Source organism: Siniperca chuatsi, linkage group LG9 (genome assembly GCF_020085105.1).
Source record: "Siniperca chuatsi isolate FFG_IHB_CAS linkage group LG9, ASM2008510v1, whole genome shotgun sequence".
Taxonomy (NCBI): Eukaryota; Metazoa; Chordata; class Actinopteri; order Centrarchiformes; family Sinipercidae; genus Siniperca; species Siniperca chuatsi.
Window position 1 is genome coordinate 16,855,404 of NC_058050.1, and position 14,992 is coordinate 16,870,395.

Below are 14,992 nucleotides of genomic sequence, written 5' to 3' on the forward strand. Positions count from 1 at the left end.
AGTATAGAAAGCAATTATACATCAAGATCGATGGAGGCAAATTGTGATTAAAAATTAAGCATTTTCTCTATGAAATTCTGCCTGCCTGGAGGAAGAACACGCAGAACACTTTCACGAAGAGTCGCTTTCATTGATCTGGTAAATTGGGACTGAAATCCCCCATACAAAATCTTACTTATTGATAACATTATTAAATTATTCTGAGAATACTCAAGATAATGTATATTTCACTCTAGTGGAAATCTAAATGGTCCTCACTGTTAGAAACAGATTCAATCATAATGTGTAATGTGAAATTCCTTTCTAAATTTCATTTCCATAACAACCCAAGGTGCCCACAAGTACTGTCTAAAGGAACTACGTCTGAAAATTGTAGAAAATGATTGATGTTACTGTTTACTGTGTTGGTGGGGTCAGTAGGGACAAAAATATATATGCTCAAAATAGAATCAAACTGAAAATGAGTGGAACAAAGTCGATTGTTAACTTTTTGCCCGTTAGAAGCTGCTCAGGATGTTTGACCCTATGAGTAAAACCCATTGAGAATCATACACTTCATATTCACTCCTGTATTTTCTATGATTCAGACTTTTAGTTAGTGGATTCACTGCAGATCAATCATTTTGCTTGAATAAAACAAAACAGCAGAAGAAGAATCCACTTCCGCCAAAGGATGCACAGGCACACACACACAGCGCAGGTGTGCGCGCATGACAGCTAGCTGTGCTGTTCATTATCACTCGCATTGCTAAAAACATTACAAAATGCGTCCTTGTTATGGGATAATAGACTAGATTAACATACATATGTTTGCATTCTTTTTCACCTTGGCTCCGCGCTGAGTGACTGCGGTTAAGAAAAACTATTTTAAAATAAGTGTGGCTCGTTAAGCTAACGAGCGCTAACAGTTAGCTAGGGTAAGCTAGCGCTAACAAATAGAGCCACGCCAAGATGGACGAAGCTGCTGCCGCGGCGATCAAAGAGGACGGAGCTGAAAAGAAACCCCACAATGGAGACAGAACATCTGAAAACAACGTCGGCCCATCGGCTGAGGACACCGCTGATAGTAAGTATCCAGTAGCCATCACTTAAACGTTAACGTAACTGTCAATACACCACCAGTATGTTCAGGCGTAGTGACCTCCTACACCAACTTCAGCGCAGCCACATGAAATACTTGTGGCAAAATAACTGCATTTTTTGCAGCATATGCATAACACTAACAATTAACATAAAGTTGCATTAACTTGCACTGGTTCATATCCACGCCTGGATTTTTGGCTATTTCATGTTCATGGATGATCAGTGCTTTTTATTGAACAAACCCAGCAACCTTGCTAACCAAAGCTGATACTCAACCAATTGGAAATGGATCAAGAGGTGTTGGCAGTTCATACATATACATACATACATACATACATACATACATACATACACACACACATATATATATATATATATATATATATATATATATATATATATATATATATATATGTATATATATATGTATATCAAGCATGTTTGCATTTAAGCATGATATAAGAAATGCATTACGAGCAGTATATACTCATGTAGTGATGTAAAACATGCTATTACTGTAGTCCTATTGAAGAATATTTATTATGTGGCAAGGCCAAGCTGAGAAACAATAGAAATGAAAAGCTATTATGCAATTATTAATATTTTATGAGCCACAAACCATTTCGCAAATTGAATACCGTCTTTTTTCATTTGTAGATATTTGAAATCTGATGAGTTCAAGCACAGTGTTCTCTATTACAGAGATAAAAGTAATGCACATCATACAAAAGCACTGCATCATAGGGTTTTATACATCACATTTAGCAACATTTGCACAGGATGTAGTTCAGTGGTAGAGGGTATGCTTTGCATGTATGAAGCTGCGGGTTAAATCTATGGCATCTTCTCCTTTGACTTACTTATCTTATGCTTTACCATGGTATTTGCTTCGTCAATATTAACCATCTAGCAACAATCAAACAAGCTTTATCTTGAATATCAGATCCATGTGCACTTTAATTGTTAGTTTAGCTTCATTACCTACCTAGAATAACAGTATTCCTGGTCCAGACCGTGACACTGACTGACAGAAACAAACTTTCTTGATAACTTTCTTGATATAGCTTACACTATATCCAGGCACTTCTTGTGTGTGCAAAATTAATATATAATGAAAAATAATAATGCTACTGCCCCTTTTAGATCACATTTTGAATGGCAATGGATGGTACAAATGATTTGAATTAAACTCCATACCCAGTGACAGTGTTTGACAACTATCCTCCATGAGGATATGAAAAATAATGGTAACTTCTATAGAAGCGTATATGGGACTACATTCAAATGATAATTTAAACGTGAAAATGTAATTCCACAATAGCATTATAATTCTCCACATGTGTATGTGTTATTTGAGTGAAAATGAAAATGTCCCTCTGATGTCCTCCGGCTGCTCTGTTTCAATTCACAGTGATTTACAAAGTTTCCTGATGGACTGCTAGCTTTACTTGTTGCTAAAGTAACCGCTAACTGCTGCTTAAGTAGTTAGCGGTCCTATTAGCTGACTCTGTCCGGACTGGGAGCTCAGAGCACCGGCTGATTGATGTTGTTTACGCCGTTAGCAAAGGGGCTTTGGACCGCTGAGAGGAGGATGTTTTCAGGGCCGACATGGAATACAGTATGGACGTGATTTGCAGCAGCTCCGACCAGGACTCTGACCATGTTGGCCCTGAAAGAATAAGGCTAAAATTGTCATACATGCCATAAAATACATCTAAGCAACACATTAATCTAATGGAATACACACATTTAATTATAGTCGGATCCACTTGTACCCTAATGATGGGGCAGTGATTATAAGCCTATTAATTTAAGCATTCACACAGTCTGGGTTGTTTTGCCAGCTGTCCTTCCTGCAGTTGGCAACTATGTTGCCTTTAGCCTGGATTATGTGTTTAACTTCTTAGTATTTGTCTAATATATTGTTTGCTAATCTTACAGTTTGCTCGTCGTTTGTAAAATATGCCGCTCTGCTACCAGTAGACTTGTCCATGTTTGCAATTGGTCATATGCTGCAAACACCGCCCCTTTTATGTGAACACGCTCATGGCTGGATTGGGAAAACCTGGGTTGACTTACCGAGTTGATAACCAGCATTGTGTGACCGTTTAGTGTGATTGCGGTTGTTAGGGTTAGTGACGCCAGATAACGAAAAGAATGTCCTGGGAATGTTGAACTTGCTTCGTAGTACAGGCCTCTGGTGTCTGCTATTAGATTTGATTGTGAAAGTAGCATCAGGTTTGCAGTGAAGAAAATGTTTTTCTTTGACAACCCTATGGTGCAGTCCCACAATCTATTGCAATGTGATGCTTTGGTAACGTTTGCCTATTTAAACATGCAACATGTTCTGCAGTTATTCTATCAAATAACACGGTGTAGTCCCTCATTCGTCCAGGAGTGTTCTATTGTAGAAAAGGTTTCAGTCGTAGTCATCTGGACACTGTTTTCAGAATCAAGACGTTTCGGCTCCCATCCGGAAGTCATTCTCAATTGTGAAAAAATGGGGCGGGAACTAGAAATTTAAGCTACTCTGTGTTACATAAGCCCTGCCCTCAGGAAGGAATCTACCTGAGTATCTGTTAATAGCTAGTTTCACCTGAAACTGACCTAATTGTTTCCAAGATGGCCCAGTAATCAGTAACCAGGCCTATTGTTTTCTGGCTGCACCTACCTCATCACTGTTAAGTGCCTGATTAGCATGTGATTGGCGTGACCAAGGTGTTAATACACTGTGATAGACTTTGGGCAGATTAAATCTCAGACCACCATTTCTGTTCAATTGGGGTTCTCTTTTTTCACAAAAATGGCTTTCGTGACACCCCGTTCAAACCAACTCTTCTCTCTACTTAGAATCTTCACCTCACTGTCTTCAAATGTGTGGTTTGTAGCTTTTCGATGCAAATGCACGGCGCTCTGTAATCCTGAGTTAGCGTGTCGTCTGTGCTGATAGTCTTTTGTGAAGTGGCTGTTTGGTCTCACCTATGTACCGTTCTTTGCAGTTTTCCTCACTGCACTGAATGGAGTAGACTACATTGCTCTGTTTTTGTGTGGGTATCTTGTCCTTAGGGTGAACAAATTTCTGTCTTAAAGTGTTGCCTGGTTTAAAGAAAACAGGAACATCGTGCTGTCTAAAGATCCTTTGTAGTTTTTCAGACAGTCCAGATGCATAAGGAATAGAGACACCGTTCCTTCTTGGTTCTGTTTTAACTTTGTTGACTCACACCATCCATTACAGCACAAGCTGGGTGTAATCCGGACATTACAACATAGAGCCCAAGAAGTGCCCACCGGCTCAGAGGGTAAGAAGAAAGAGGAAAGGCATGTCCAGAATGCACTCTCAGCCTGTGGTTATCCTACTTGGGCTATCAACAAAGTTAAAAGAGCCAAAAAACAGGACAAAAGTGTAACAGAACCAAGAAAGAACGGTGTCTCCATTTCTTATGCATCTGGACTGTCTGAAAAATTACAAAGGATCTTTAGACAGCACGATGTTCCTGTTTTCTTTAAACCAGGCAACACTTTAAGACAGAAATTTGTTCACCCTAAGGACAAGATGCCCACACAAAAACAGAGCAATGTAGTCTACTCCATTCAGTGCAGTGAGGAAAACTGCAAAGAACGGTACATAGGTGAGACCAAACAGCCACTTCACAAAAGACTTTATCAGCACAGACGACACGCTAACTCAGGATTACAGAGCGCCGTGCATTTGCATCGAAAAGCTACAAACCACAGCTGTATGTAACACAGAGTAGCTTAAATTTCTAGTTCCCGCCCCATTTTTTCACAATTGAGAATGACTTCCGGATGGGAGCCGAAACGTCTTGATTCTGAAAACAGTGTCCAGATGACAACGACTGAAACCTTTTCTACGATCTATCAAATAACCAAATGATTGAACTTCACAAAGGTCATATGGCTTAAGCACTGTATGTATTCGCCACTGTGTAATAAAACTGAGTATTTTATTTTTTATGGGCAGTTATATTTCCAGAACCAAATTTTGATAATATAATTTGGGAAACCTTCTTTTTGTGATTATACTGTATAATCACCTTTAAAATAAAGACGTGATTTGCACCTGTGTTTTTGTGATTTGTGTTTTATTATTTCTTTCTTTCTTTCTTTCTCTGGAAACAGGAGTGGCTTTGACCTCCTATTTTCCCCTTTCTATTTTTAGGGGTTGGGGTTTTCTGCTGTCGGGATTGTGGAGAAGCCTTCAGAGAGGAGGCAGCCTACTTGGAGCATCGCCATCAGCACCCACAAGATAGCGTGTATTTAGACAACCAGTTGGATGGTTTACATGATGCAGAAAAGGACAGTGAAACAGCTAATTTCTGTACTTTATGTTCACTTTCATTTGTTGAACCAAGTGAATTTCACTTGCACATGGAGAAGAACCATGGCCAAACCTCTCAAAAGGAGTCTAGTATTCAAATAAATTCTGGGATAACAAAACAGCACACCTATGAATGTCCAGACTGTGGGAAATGTTATGGTGTGATCGGACACTTTCTCAACCATCAGCGCTCACACAGACAAGCCTCCAAATCAGTTTTTCATGACCTTGAACATTTGAAGAAGAAGTCATTTCAGTGCGAATCTTGTGGGCGGAATTATTCTCGTGCTTCAGCTCTTGATGCACACCGTCGTTGTCATGAGGAAAAGTTAGTAAAGTTACGAAACAGGAGTTCAGGAGATGCATTTCACATTGAGGAGTCAATAGTTGAAGCCAAGCGCTGTGAAAATCAGACAGATGATACTCCTGAAAAACCTTTTAAGTGTTCATGTGGTAAAGCTTTTACTGCTCTGTTGCGCCTTAAAACACATCAACGATTTAGCCGTAACAGTCAATGCTCTCCAGAAGAAATGAAAGAAAAACCTAAGAAAAGCTGCAATGAGTTTTACTGTAGTGAGTGTAAAAAGGCTTTCAGTGGCCATATCGCCCTCTTCAACCATCAGCGGTGGCATGCTAATCACTCAAATGACTCTGCGAAAAGGTTCCCATGTGAGGAATGTGGAAAAGTATTTATGACTCTAACGTTCTACTACAGGCATCAGCGCACGGCGCACAGCGATGAGACCCCAGCAAAGTCATTTCATCATCAAGTGTGTCAGCTACAGAAGAAGGCATTTGAATGTAAAGATTGTGGGCTAAAGTTTTCCAGGGCTTCAGCGCTTCACTCCCATCAGCTTCATCACACAGATGTTTTCAGAGAAACAGAGAAGGAGGCCCAGATGCACACCTCTGTGCTACCTCAACAGAACATTTTGGAAAGTAAAAGAAAAGAAACTGAGCAGGAACAAATGGAATCAGAAAATGTGCTTCCTAACAGTATGGTTGAGAAAGACTTGCATGTAAATGAGACTGATGATGACATGGAGAGTTATGAACCTGGGGACTTTAACGTACAGGTGATCAGTGCAAGTGAATCTGAGGACGAGTCCGTCCAAGACCTGAAGCCCGACCTTGAGCTGCTGTGTGAATCAGATCAGGAAGTAAGAGATGACAGTGACACTGGAGTTTCCCCAAGTAGTATTGTTTCAAAACCAGAGATGGATTTGAAAATTGTACAAATTGACTTTGAGCAAGCTGACGTGCAGTGTGCACCGATAGCCAGGGAATCCGAGAATAAAACGTCAGTGGAAAGATTTGATTGTCCAGAGTGTTACCGTTCGTTTTCTAGTGCTTCATCACTGCGCGTTCACAGAATGTGGCATGGCATTCATAAGAGAAGACAACAGACTCAAGGTCAGTCAGTGGCAGTTTATATATGTGACACATGTGGCCACGAAGCCAGTAGCTATGCAGCACACTGCAATCACATACAACAACACAAGAATCAAAACACAAGCAATGATGTATTGTGCCAGGCAGAGGGATTGGAGAAGAAAACTCTGACATGCAATGAGTGTGGTAAATCCTTCTCACGTTTGTCTGCTTTAGTCTCTCATCAGTTGCATCATCCCAAAAGAAAACAATTCCAATGCCCAGATTGCATGATGTCTTATTCGCATGCAGCTAGCTTGTTTAACCATATGAAAAACTGCTCTGCACAAAAGAAAGAGAACATTTCAGTCACTAAGAAGGAGTACAATCCAAAGAAAACTCTTCTAGGCCCAAAGATTTATCATTGTGAACAGTGCGGGAAGGGTTTTTGGTCTCTAGGAGCTTACTCCCACCACAAGCAAAGTCAGACTGTGTGTGCAGATTTGAGGCTAAGGAAAGGTATCGCAGGATCTTTGCAATCTGTTAATGGACACCAACGCTCCAGTGTTAAGGTTGCATGTCAGGTGTGTGGTAGAAAGTTCCGTCACAAGGGCATTATGGCATTGCACATGCGCAAACATGAAAATGGAAATCACAAATGTGAACTCTGCAACAGGTCGTTCCGTCTTTTTTCCAGCCTCCTCAGACACCAGGTTGTGCATAATGACCAGTTACTCCCACCGCCTATTAAGTCTTTTCAGCATCAGGTTGAGCAGTTGAAAAAGAACACATACAGCTGTCCTGACTGCGGGAAGCTGTTTTCACGAGCCAAAGCACTTCAGTTTCACATGAAAAGCCATGGGTATGAGACTGGGCACTTGCCATCATCACCAAGATCTACTGTCACGCTGGAGAATCTCCAATGTGCAACATGCCTCGCACATTTCAACAACAAGGCCTCTTTGAGGGCTCATCAAAAGCTTTGCATTAAAAGAGACAGTCAAGCAGTTGATTGTAAGACAGAAGCCTCAGAAAATAATGATACACTAAAATTGCACAAGGATAGTATGGATGTCAGCACACAAGGAAGCTCTGAGCAAATAACAGTTAAAACTGAAGTAAAGGATCACAGTGGGGGGCTAAAGATGGAAAATCAATCAGGTGTTGGCAACTTAGAAAACCCAAGTACAACCAATTTGAAATACAAATGCAAAAAGTGTGACAGAAGCTTTTCAGTGGTTGGAGCTTTGAATTTTCATAAAAGAATTCATGCTGACGGTTACAAATCTGTAGCAAAAGCAAAATTGGCCGTATCTGTAATGCTTAAGAAACCTAAACAGGAAGAGCCAAGTAAAGGACTATTTCACTGCTCAGAATGTGGGAGGCGATTCATGTCCAACTCAGCCCTCGGCTCCCACAAAAGATGGCACAAAGAAAAGAAATTTTCACGGTCCTTGCTAAAAGATGATGATTTGAAATCTGTTGGCCACCAGACAGAGAGCGGACCTTTTCAGTGCCACAAATGTGGCAAACAGTTTTTTAACCATTGTGTTCTCCAGCGCCACCAGATGTTTAATCCTCAGTGTCAAACCAAAACTGAGTCAGAGCCTGATTCAAACAAAACTGTGGAGTTTTCATGTCTAGAATGTAACAAAACATTTGTGCAAGGTTCACTTCTAGCTGCCCACTGTGAAAACGAGCACAGTAACACTTTGGAATCTGGAGATCATCAAGGAGACGGGCTCACCTTGGTTGACCAAGTCCCAGAACAGGCTGGGAGTGAGTCCACGTCATCGACACTGAAGACAAAAGCTCACCAGTGTCCCCTCTGCTCTATGACCTTTGCGAAAGCAAGAGGTCTGCGGGCCCACAAATGGCAGGCCCACTCAAAGAGAAAAGGCAAAAATAAGGTTCTTTATAAGGTTCCTTTGAGCACAAAAAAAGAGTCCATCGCCTCAAGCAGTGAAGTCAAAAAGACTGAAGATTCACCGGCTGTAGATAATGGTACAGTGACGCTGAAAAATAGCCCTGTTGGCAGAGGAAAGAAGAAAATCAGATCAGACCCCCCACCTGTGACATCTGTCACATGCCTTGACTGTGGGAAGCAGTGCAGTTCTGCAGGTGCCCTCCTTGACCATAAGAAAGTATGCCTGGAGTCAAAACAGGAGATCCAAACTCCTGAAGCCACGGCTGAGGTTTCCCCACCTCTTAGCCGTCTGTCAGAGCATACAGCCAAATGCCTCTTCAAGTGTGATAAGTGTGGGAAAGCTTTCCAAACAGAGGAACAATTAGGAACTCATAAGACCAAGGCAAAGAGCCGGCCTTATTGTTGCGCCCTGTGCTGCCATGGCTTTTGGGCTGAGAATCAGCTGCAGCAACACCTCGCCTGGCACGATGAAGTCCGCTGTCGTCTCCCGAATGAGGTTCGCTATAGGCTCAGCGCTGCTATGACCTCAAAGCCTCTAAAACCCAACATCTCCTGTGATGACACCAGAGGGAAGTCCTTTCCATCCTCTACACTGAACCGACCCACACTTAACCCGGACAGCCAGTCACAAATTAGCCATAAGTGCCAACATTGTGGCAAAGCCTTTCTTTCACCAACTGCGTTACAAAAACACGAAACTCAGCACTGTAACAATGACTCATATCACTGCTCTATTTGCCCCAGGACCTTCAGTGAAATACAGGACCTTATCAATCATCACCAGGAATGTATCGGTGATTACAAAAGGCAGAGTGATTCACTCGCTGCTGTCTCATCAGGAGATACCAATGGCCTTACTTGCCTTGAATGTGGAACTACTTTTTGTCAAGAAACTGATTTGCACCAGCACTATATTGAACATGCCCGTGGAGTGTATTAGACTGAACAACCTGAAAAAACATTCAAGTTAAGACACTGTAGATTGTGGATTTCTTTTGGAGGTTGCCAAACTATGTAAATGTGTTAAGCTACAAAATTCCTTGTTAGACCTGTGTTTTAGGCTAAGTAGAAACATGCTTTCCCTAATTGCTTCTATATTGTTTGTGATTCTTTGTACTTAAAAAGTTAAGCTCCTTAGGTTGTTTTCCTATTCTCAGGCTGTCCTTCACACTGGATTAGTATATGTACAAATGTACAAAAGAATAACCTTTTTATAAACGTATGTTGAGATGTCACAAATGTGTAGTATTGAGCCACCATTTGATTTGTCCCTGTTTTGAATAGACCTGTCATGAATGTCCGTTGAACCTTGTTAATCTCTTTGGGGATCACTGGCTGAAGTATGGTAGTTCATATCTAGATATATCGAAAAAAGATTTAGAAACATTTATGCATGCATGTTTGTTCTCATGCATTTAAAAAGTCCCTGTTGACACACTACTTATTGCAAAGTTTATGAAGACATTGAAATAATTCTGCACAACAAATGTATACTAATTATGCTGGTGTCCTTTTTAGATACCTGAGGTTTGGCTAAACAAGGTCCTACTTGCATATTTCAGAGAGAAGATAAAGATATATGAAATTCAATAATGTGCACTGATTATGTGAACTGGTTTAAAAAAAAAAAATTTTAATTAAAAAAATCCTGAAGTTGAACATTACAGCCAGTTACTACCATAAAACAATTACACAATCAAGTATTTATTACATTCAGCATTGATTGATGTATAAGCTCCCATGTTCTTTCCTTTTCAGTGTTATATTTCTGTGTTGTGGGAAGATTATTCATTACTTAAACTAAAATAGCGCTTATGTTCATGTAGAATAGTTGTTAGTTTACTGTACCACCTATGTAGTGGGGGAAAAAAGTGTTTGTATTGTACAAGAGATGTTACTTTGTTATATTAATTTATAATTTTTTCCCCCCCTAGATGACCAATATACACTTTGACTACTTGTTTAACTTGCTGTTTCTGAAACAATGAAGAAAAAGTTCTCTAAAAAATAAAAAAATGATAATTTTGAGAATTGTGAATTATTGGTTTGTGTGATTAATTCAACCTCAGTCTACTCGATCTGTATGTTTGTGGAATCATCTGGTTTGTTGTTAATATTTCTGTTTCATAATTGGCACTCGTCTTCTGACTAATTAGTACTAGCCGTGTATTGCATGTTGATTACAGCAGCATTACATTTAACGGTTAAGTTTGACATAAAATACAACTATTGATTAGATAGGTCATTTTTAGACCAAAGTTAATACTTAAAAAATGGCTTCATGGAGAAGTGTTTGTGTTGTTCATTTATCACTATAGAACATCAATCTTTACATTGACAGGATTTGGTCTGTTTCATACACAGCACATTATGGATATGGAGCCTGGAGTGTGCCACCAGAATAGTTATAGACTTTTATAGTGTTGAATTATAATCAAGTTGAAGTTAACTTATTTATTTAAAAAAAACATTGAATTTTCCAATTAATGATTCTAGTTACTTATTTTGTCTTTAAACGATGAATTAATAATTTAATTTAAAAATGGAATTGCAAAATGACAAGCAAAAGAAATTTAATTTAAATGATTCATTATTCCATTTACTAATGTGTCTTCTGATCATAAATCTCACAACTAAAATGTTTCCTGCTTTAATATTTAAAATTTCTATTTTGTGATCACTTTTCTTAATATAAAGATATGTAAGCACTGTGCCATCTGACAAGTCCAACCCACAGAGCAGTTGTAGTACCAGAATTATTATTATTATCCAGACTCCATAGACACGTTGCACATAATCTACTGGCTTTTCAGACATGATCAACAAGGCTATCATTTTATGAAGTGCTAAGACTTGACTTAACACTTGACTTGAACCCCCCACCCCACCCCACCCCCCAAGAGAGGAGCCACAACTCAGTCTTGTAAGTTTTACCTGCTGCAATGAAACATTGGTGACTTTACCAGTAATGACCAGGCTTTTTCTGCCTGTTACCAGACTGCAAAATTTCAGCTGGAACATCATAGAAAAAAATGAAGATATCTGCTAGTTTATTTTATATACTCATAATAAATTGAAGAAAATATAGTACATGAGCTAACTAATGTTTACTTATAAAATATCTAAATTAGTCCTTTTTCTTCTTCTGTAGTCGAACAGGGCTGCCTTGAATGTGAGGACTGTGGGCTGAAGTTTACACACTGGGAAGTCTTCAAGACCCACCTGCACCAGCACGCCCTGGAAGAGGAGGAGGAGGAAGCTCAGATGGGAGACAACAGGAATCCATCTGCAGAACTGGACTCTGGGAGAGTAGATGATGGCGAAAACAGAGATGAAGACACGGGTGGTGATGCAGATGGATGTGACGTGAGCAGTTCATCACAAACAAAACCCTCAGTTGGCACAGCCTCAACGAAGAAGAGACTTCGGAGGGTTTATGCCTGCTTGATCTGTGGGAAGGTTTATACATACCTGGTTTCATTCAGAAAACACCAACGGCTGCATGAGAACCAGTCGTCTACAACAAAAAGTCAGAGTGTCCAGAATTTGCATACATATGAGTGTCCAGAATGTGGGGTGTCATTTTTCAGGCAAGCACGACTACTTGGTCACCTGAGAGTTCACAGGTCACGTGGATCATTTAAATCAAAACCTCACAGATGTGATCAGTGTAACAAAGACTTCAGTTCTATAAAGTCATGGATGGTTCACGTTGATCTCCATAAACAGAAACCGTTTTGGTGTTTAAGTTGTGCCAAAGGCTTTAAAGAGGAACAGTCACTAGATAAACACCTGCAGAGTCACAATCTGAGGCAACATACTTGCAATGTTTGCCACAAGAGCTTCTCCATGTCCACACAGCTTGTAAATCACTACAAAACCCACTCTGGAGCAAAACCTTACCAGTGCACATTCTGTGAGAAGAGCTTTTCCCATCTTGGCAATCTGATTTCACACCGAAAAAAGCATTTTGGAGTTTTTGTTGGGTCCAGAGGGATGCCTCTGGGGATGAAGAATTCTGCAATTAGTGCAAAGAAGCAAGTGATTAAAGAGAAAAGACTTATTCTCACTAGTGTTAAAGAGGAGCCAGGAATGGATACAAACATGGAAGAGCTGCCAGGAAAGGAAAAACAGGTGGAGAAAAATGAAACCGAAAAGCCATGTGAAGATGCTGAGTTTGGGGATCATTCAAACTCTGAAGAGTCGGATTGTGGAGAGCCTGTGCATCACTTGAAGCTTTCAAAACCTCCTGGCCTGCCTGGATGTGATCCACCCGATGAGTCAAAATCAAAAACTGTGAAGCCACAAGCAGGACAGGAGCTGGACAAGAGTGAGTCACAAGAAACAAACCTGTACAGAGAGCATAAATATTGGGAGTGGGAGTGTTGTGAATGTGATATGGGCTTTGATGAAGTGGCAAAGCTGCATTTGCATTATATAAAACATGCTACTGGGGAGCTGCCGATACCACAGGAGGATATTGAGGGTTGAAGGCTCACAGAAGTACTTGTTTTCTCACACTGGTTCCTTTTATTGACCTCAATAATAACTCTCTTTGCAGTACATTTTTTAATGTTAAAGATACATGTTTAGGGCTAAGAAACAAATTAATAAAAATTAGTGTAAATGAATTTGTAAAAAAGAATTCTTTATATCCAGTGTGCTTAGAATTTTGAAACTTGTTCGTCTATTACACTACATTAAGTACAAATGTCCTTGGGGTGATTGATAATGAGTATACAACAGAGTAAGCCTCAACAGTTCATGCATGATGCGATGAGATTATACTACAGGTTTTTAATGTGTGTTTTTGATATATAAACTGAGATGAAAAACAGGAGTTGCAAAACATTGTCATGAACCAAAGGGTAAAAAAAATTATCAGAAAATGTAAAACAGAAATAAAGATACCTACCTCTACTTGTAAAACCAAATAAAATTAAAATCACTGAAACTGTTTTACGTTTTGTCTTTATGTGCAGGGTGAAATAATGAATTTTACACAAAGAAGCTAATGCAAAGAGATGACATATTTCTGTGGACTCCTGTTTAAACAACTAGATCGGATTCAGATTGCTCTAAAAGATTACATTAAAACTGAAAACCACCAATTGAAAAATCCCAGATAATAAAAATGTTTCTAAAGAAAATGTGTGTGATTGCTGCAAGCTGTTAGGAGCTGAAGCATGTTTAAGATATGGTAACAAAACATCATAGTACATATTTACAAAGAATGCCCCACGGTGTAAAATATAACCGTTAAAAAGCAATACAGTAGCTCATTAAACGTGTGTTAATATAAAATATTGAGATATGAACAGTCATAGCATTAATGGTGCAGCATAGTGTGTTCACAGACTTTTTTTTTTATTTAGTGTATCGAGGTGTCACAGACTGAGCTAGTAGACCAGAGAGACACAGGTGGTTTTTTGAAAAGGGTTTTTCTTTTTTATTTACAAAAAAGCAAAAAAAAAAGTAACAAAAATACTTCTGACAATAATTCTGGGCCCATAAAAGTCATCCCGAAAACATAACCAAACTAAAGTCAAGCACTATCGGAAGGGAACAGCACAAACTGACCTGAGACATGGGGGAATATATAATAATGATAATAATAATAATAATATATACAATGCAAAAACAAGTGATGTGTCGCGAACGAGTCAGCTCTATGAGCTTTAAGTCTGAGAGCCAATTAGAGCATAAATATTTTTTTGTTTCATATTATATCATAGAAATTTATTTGAAATATACTGTTTGTGTCTGTATAGAGTTGTGTAATTATTTATTAACCATACTGTTTCATTAGTAGGTTGTTATTTTTGTTATACAACTAGGATAGTTATTCTTGATATATCCCATACCATCAATATGACAGAATACTTCAATGTATTGCAGATGAAGAATCTTGCGTACTTATTTCTTGCAACAAATAAGAATGTAACTTAGGCAGTGTCCAGCAGAAGTGGTACTAAATCAAGAGCTGTTTGGGAGCCGAAAGAGCCGGCTCTCGGAAAGGAACGGAGCCATAAGATCCGACTCCTTTCAAAGAGTCGAAATTCCCATCACTAGCAATAGCACCACCAACTGGCTGCTGCTTTTTACTTTTGCCAGGAAATACGGTACTGTAGGCTTTATTAGACAAATGGTTCTGAAGGAATGGAATAAGAAAAGTATTGCGAGGTAACGCAAAACATATTGCGAGGGAATGCAAAAGTAGTCCTCAAAAAGATTCTTGCCGTGACCGACAAAACCCTATGCTTTAGTATCCC

At 39.4% G+C, this 14,992-nt stretch overlaps 1 protein-coding gene across 3 annotated transcripts; it reads left to right on the top strand.

Annotated features, from left to right (window-relative positions):
• Nucleotides 1-642: 642 nt before the first annotated feature.
• On the top strand, nt 643-13,860 carry si:ch211-261d7.6 (zinc finger protein 271). 3 transcript variants are annotated; one of them, XM_044207647.1, is made up of 2 exons: nt 643-1,066; nt 11,872-13,860. In XM_044207647.1, exons 1-2 carry the CDS (start codon nt 952-954, stop codon nt 13,209-13,211), a joined length of 1,455 nt encoding a protein of 484 aa, XP_044063582.1. In that variant the 5' UTR covers nt 643-951; the 3' UTR covers nt 13,212-13,860. The 3 variants fall into 3 exon arrangements, with proteins under 3 accessions (XP_044063582.1, XP_044063581.1, XP_044063580.1); XM_044207646.1 differs by lacking the exon at nt 11,872-13,860 and adding an exon at nt 5,224-10,758 and having other exon boundaries at nt 646-1,066; XM_044207645.1 differs by lacking the exon at nt 11,872-13,860 and adding an exon at nt 5,264-10,758 and having other exon boundaries at nt 646-1,066.
• Nucleotides 13,861-14,992: the final 1,132 nt, after the last annotated feature.

Coding starts and splice junctions, on each gene's coding strand:
- si:ch211-261d7.6 (XM_044207645.1), top strand. CDS start 952: ATGGACGAAGCTGCTGCCGCGGCGATCAAAGAGGACGGAGCTGAAAAG. Junction 1,067..5,263: donor GGCTGAGGACACCGCTGATA/GTAAGTATCCAG, acceptor TTCTATTTTTAG/GGGTTGGGGTTTTCTGCTGT.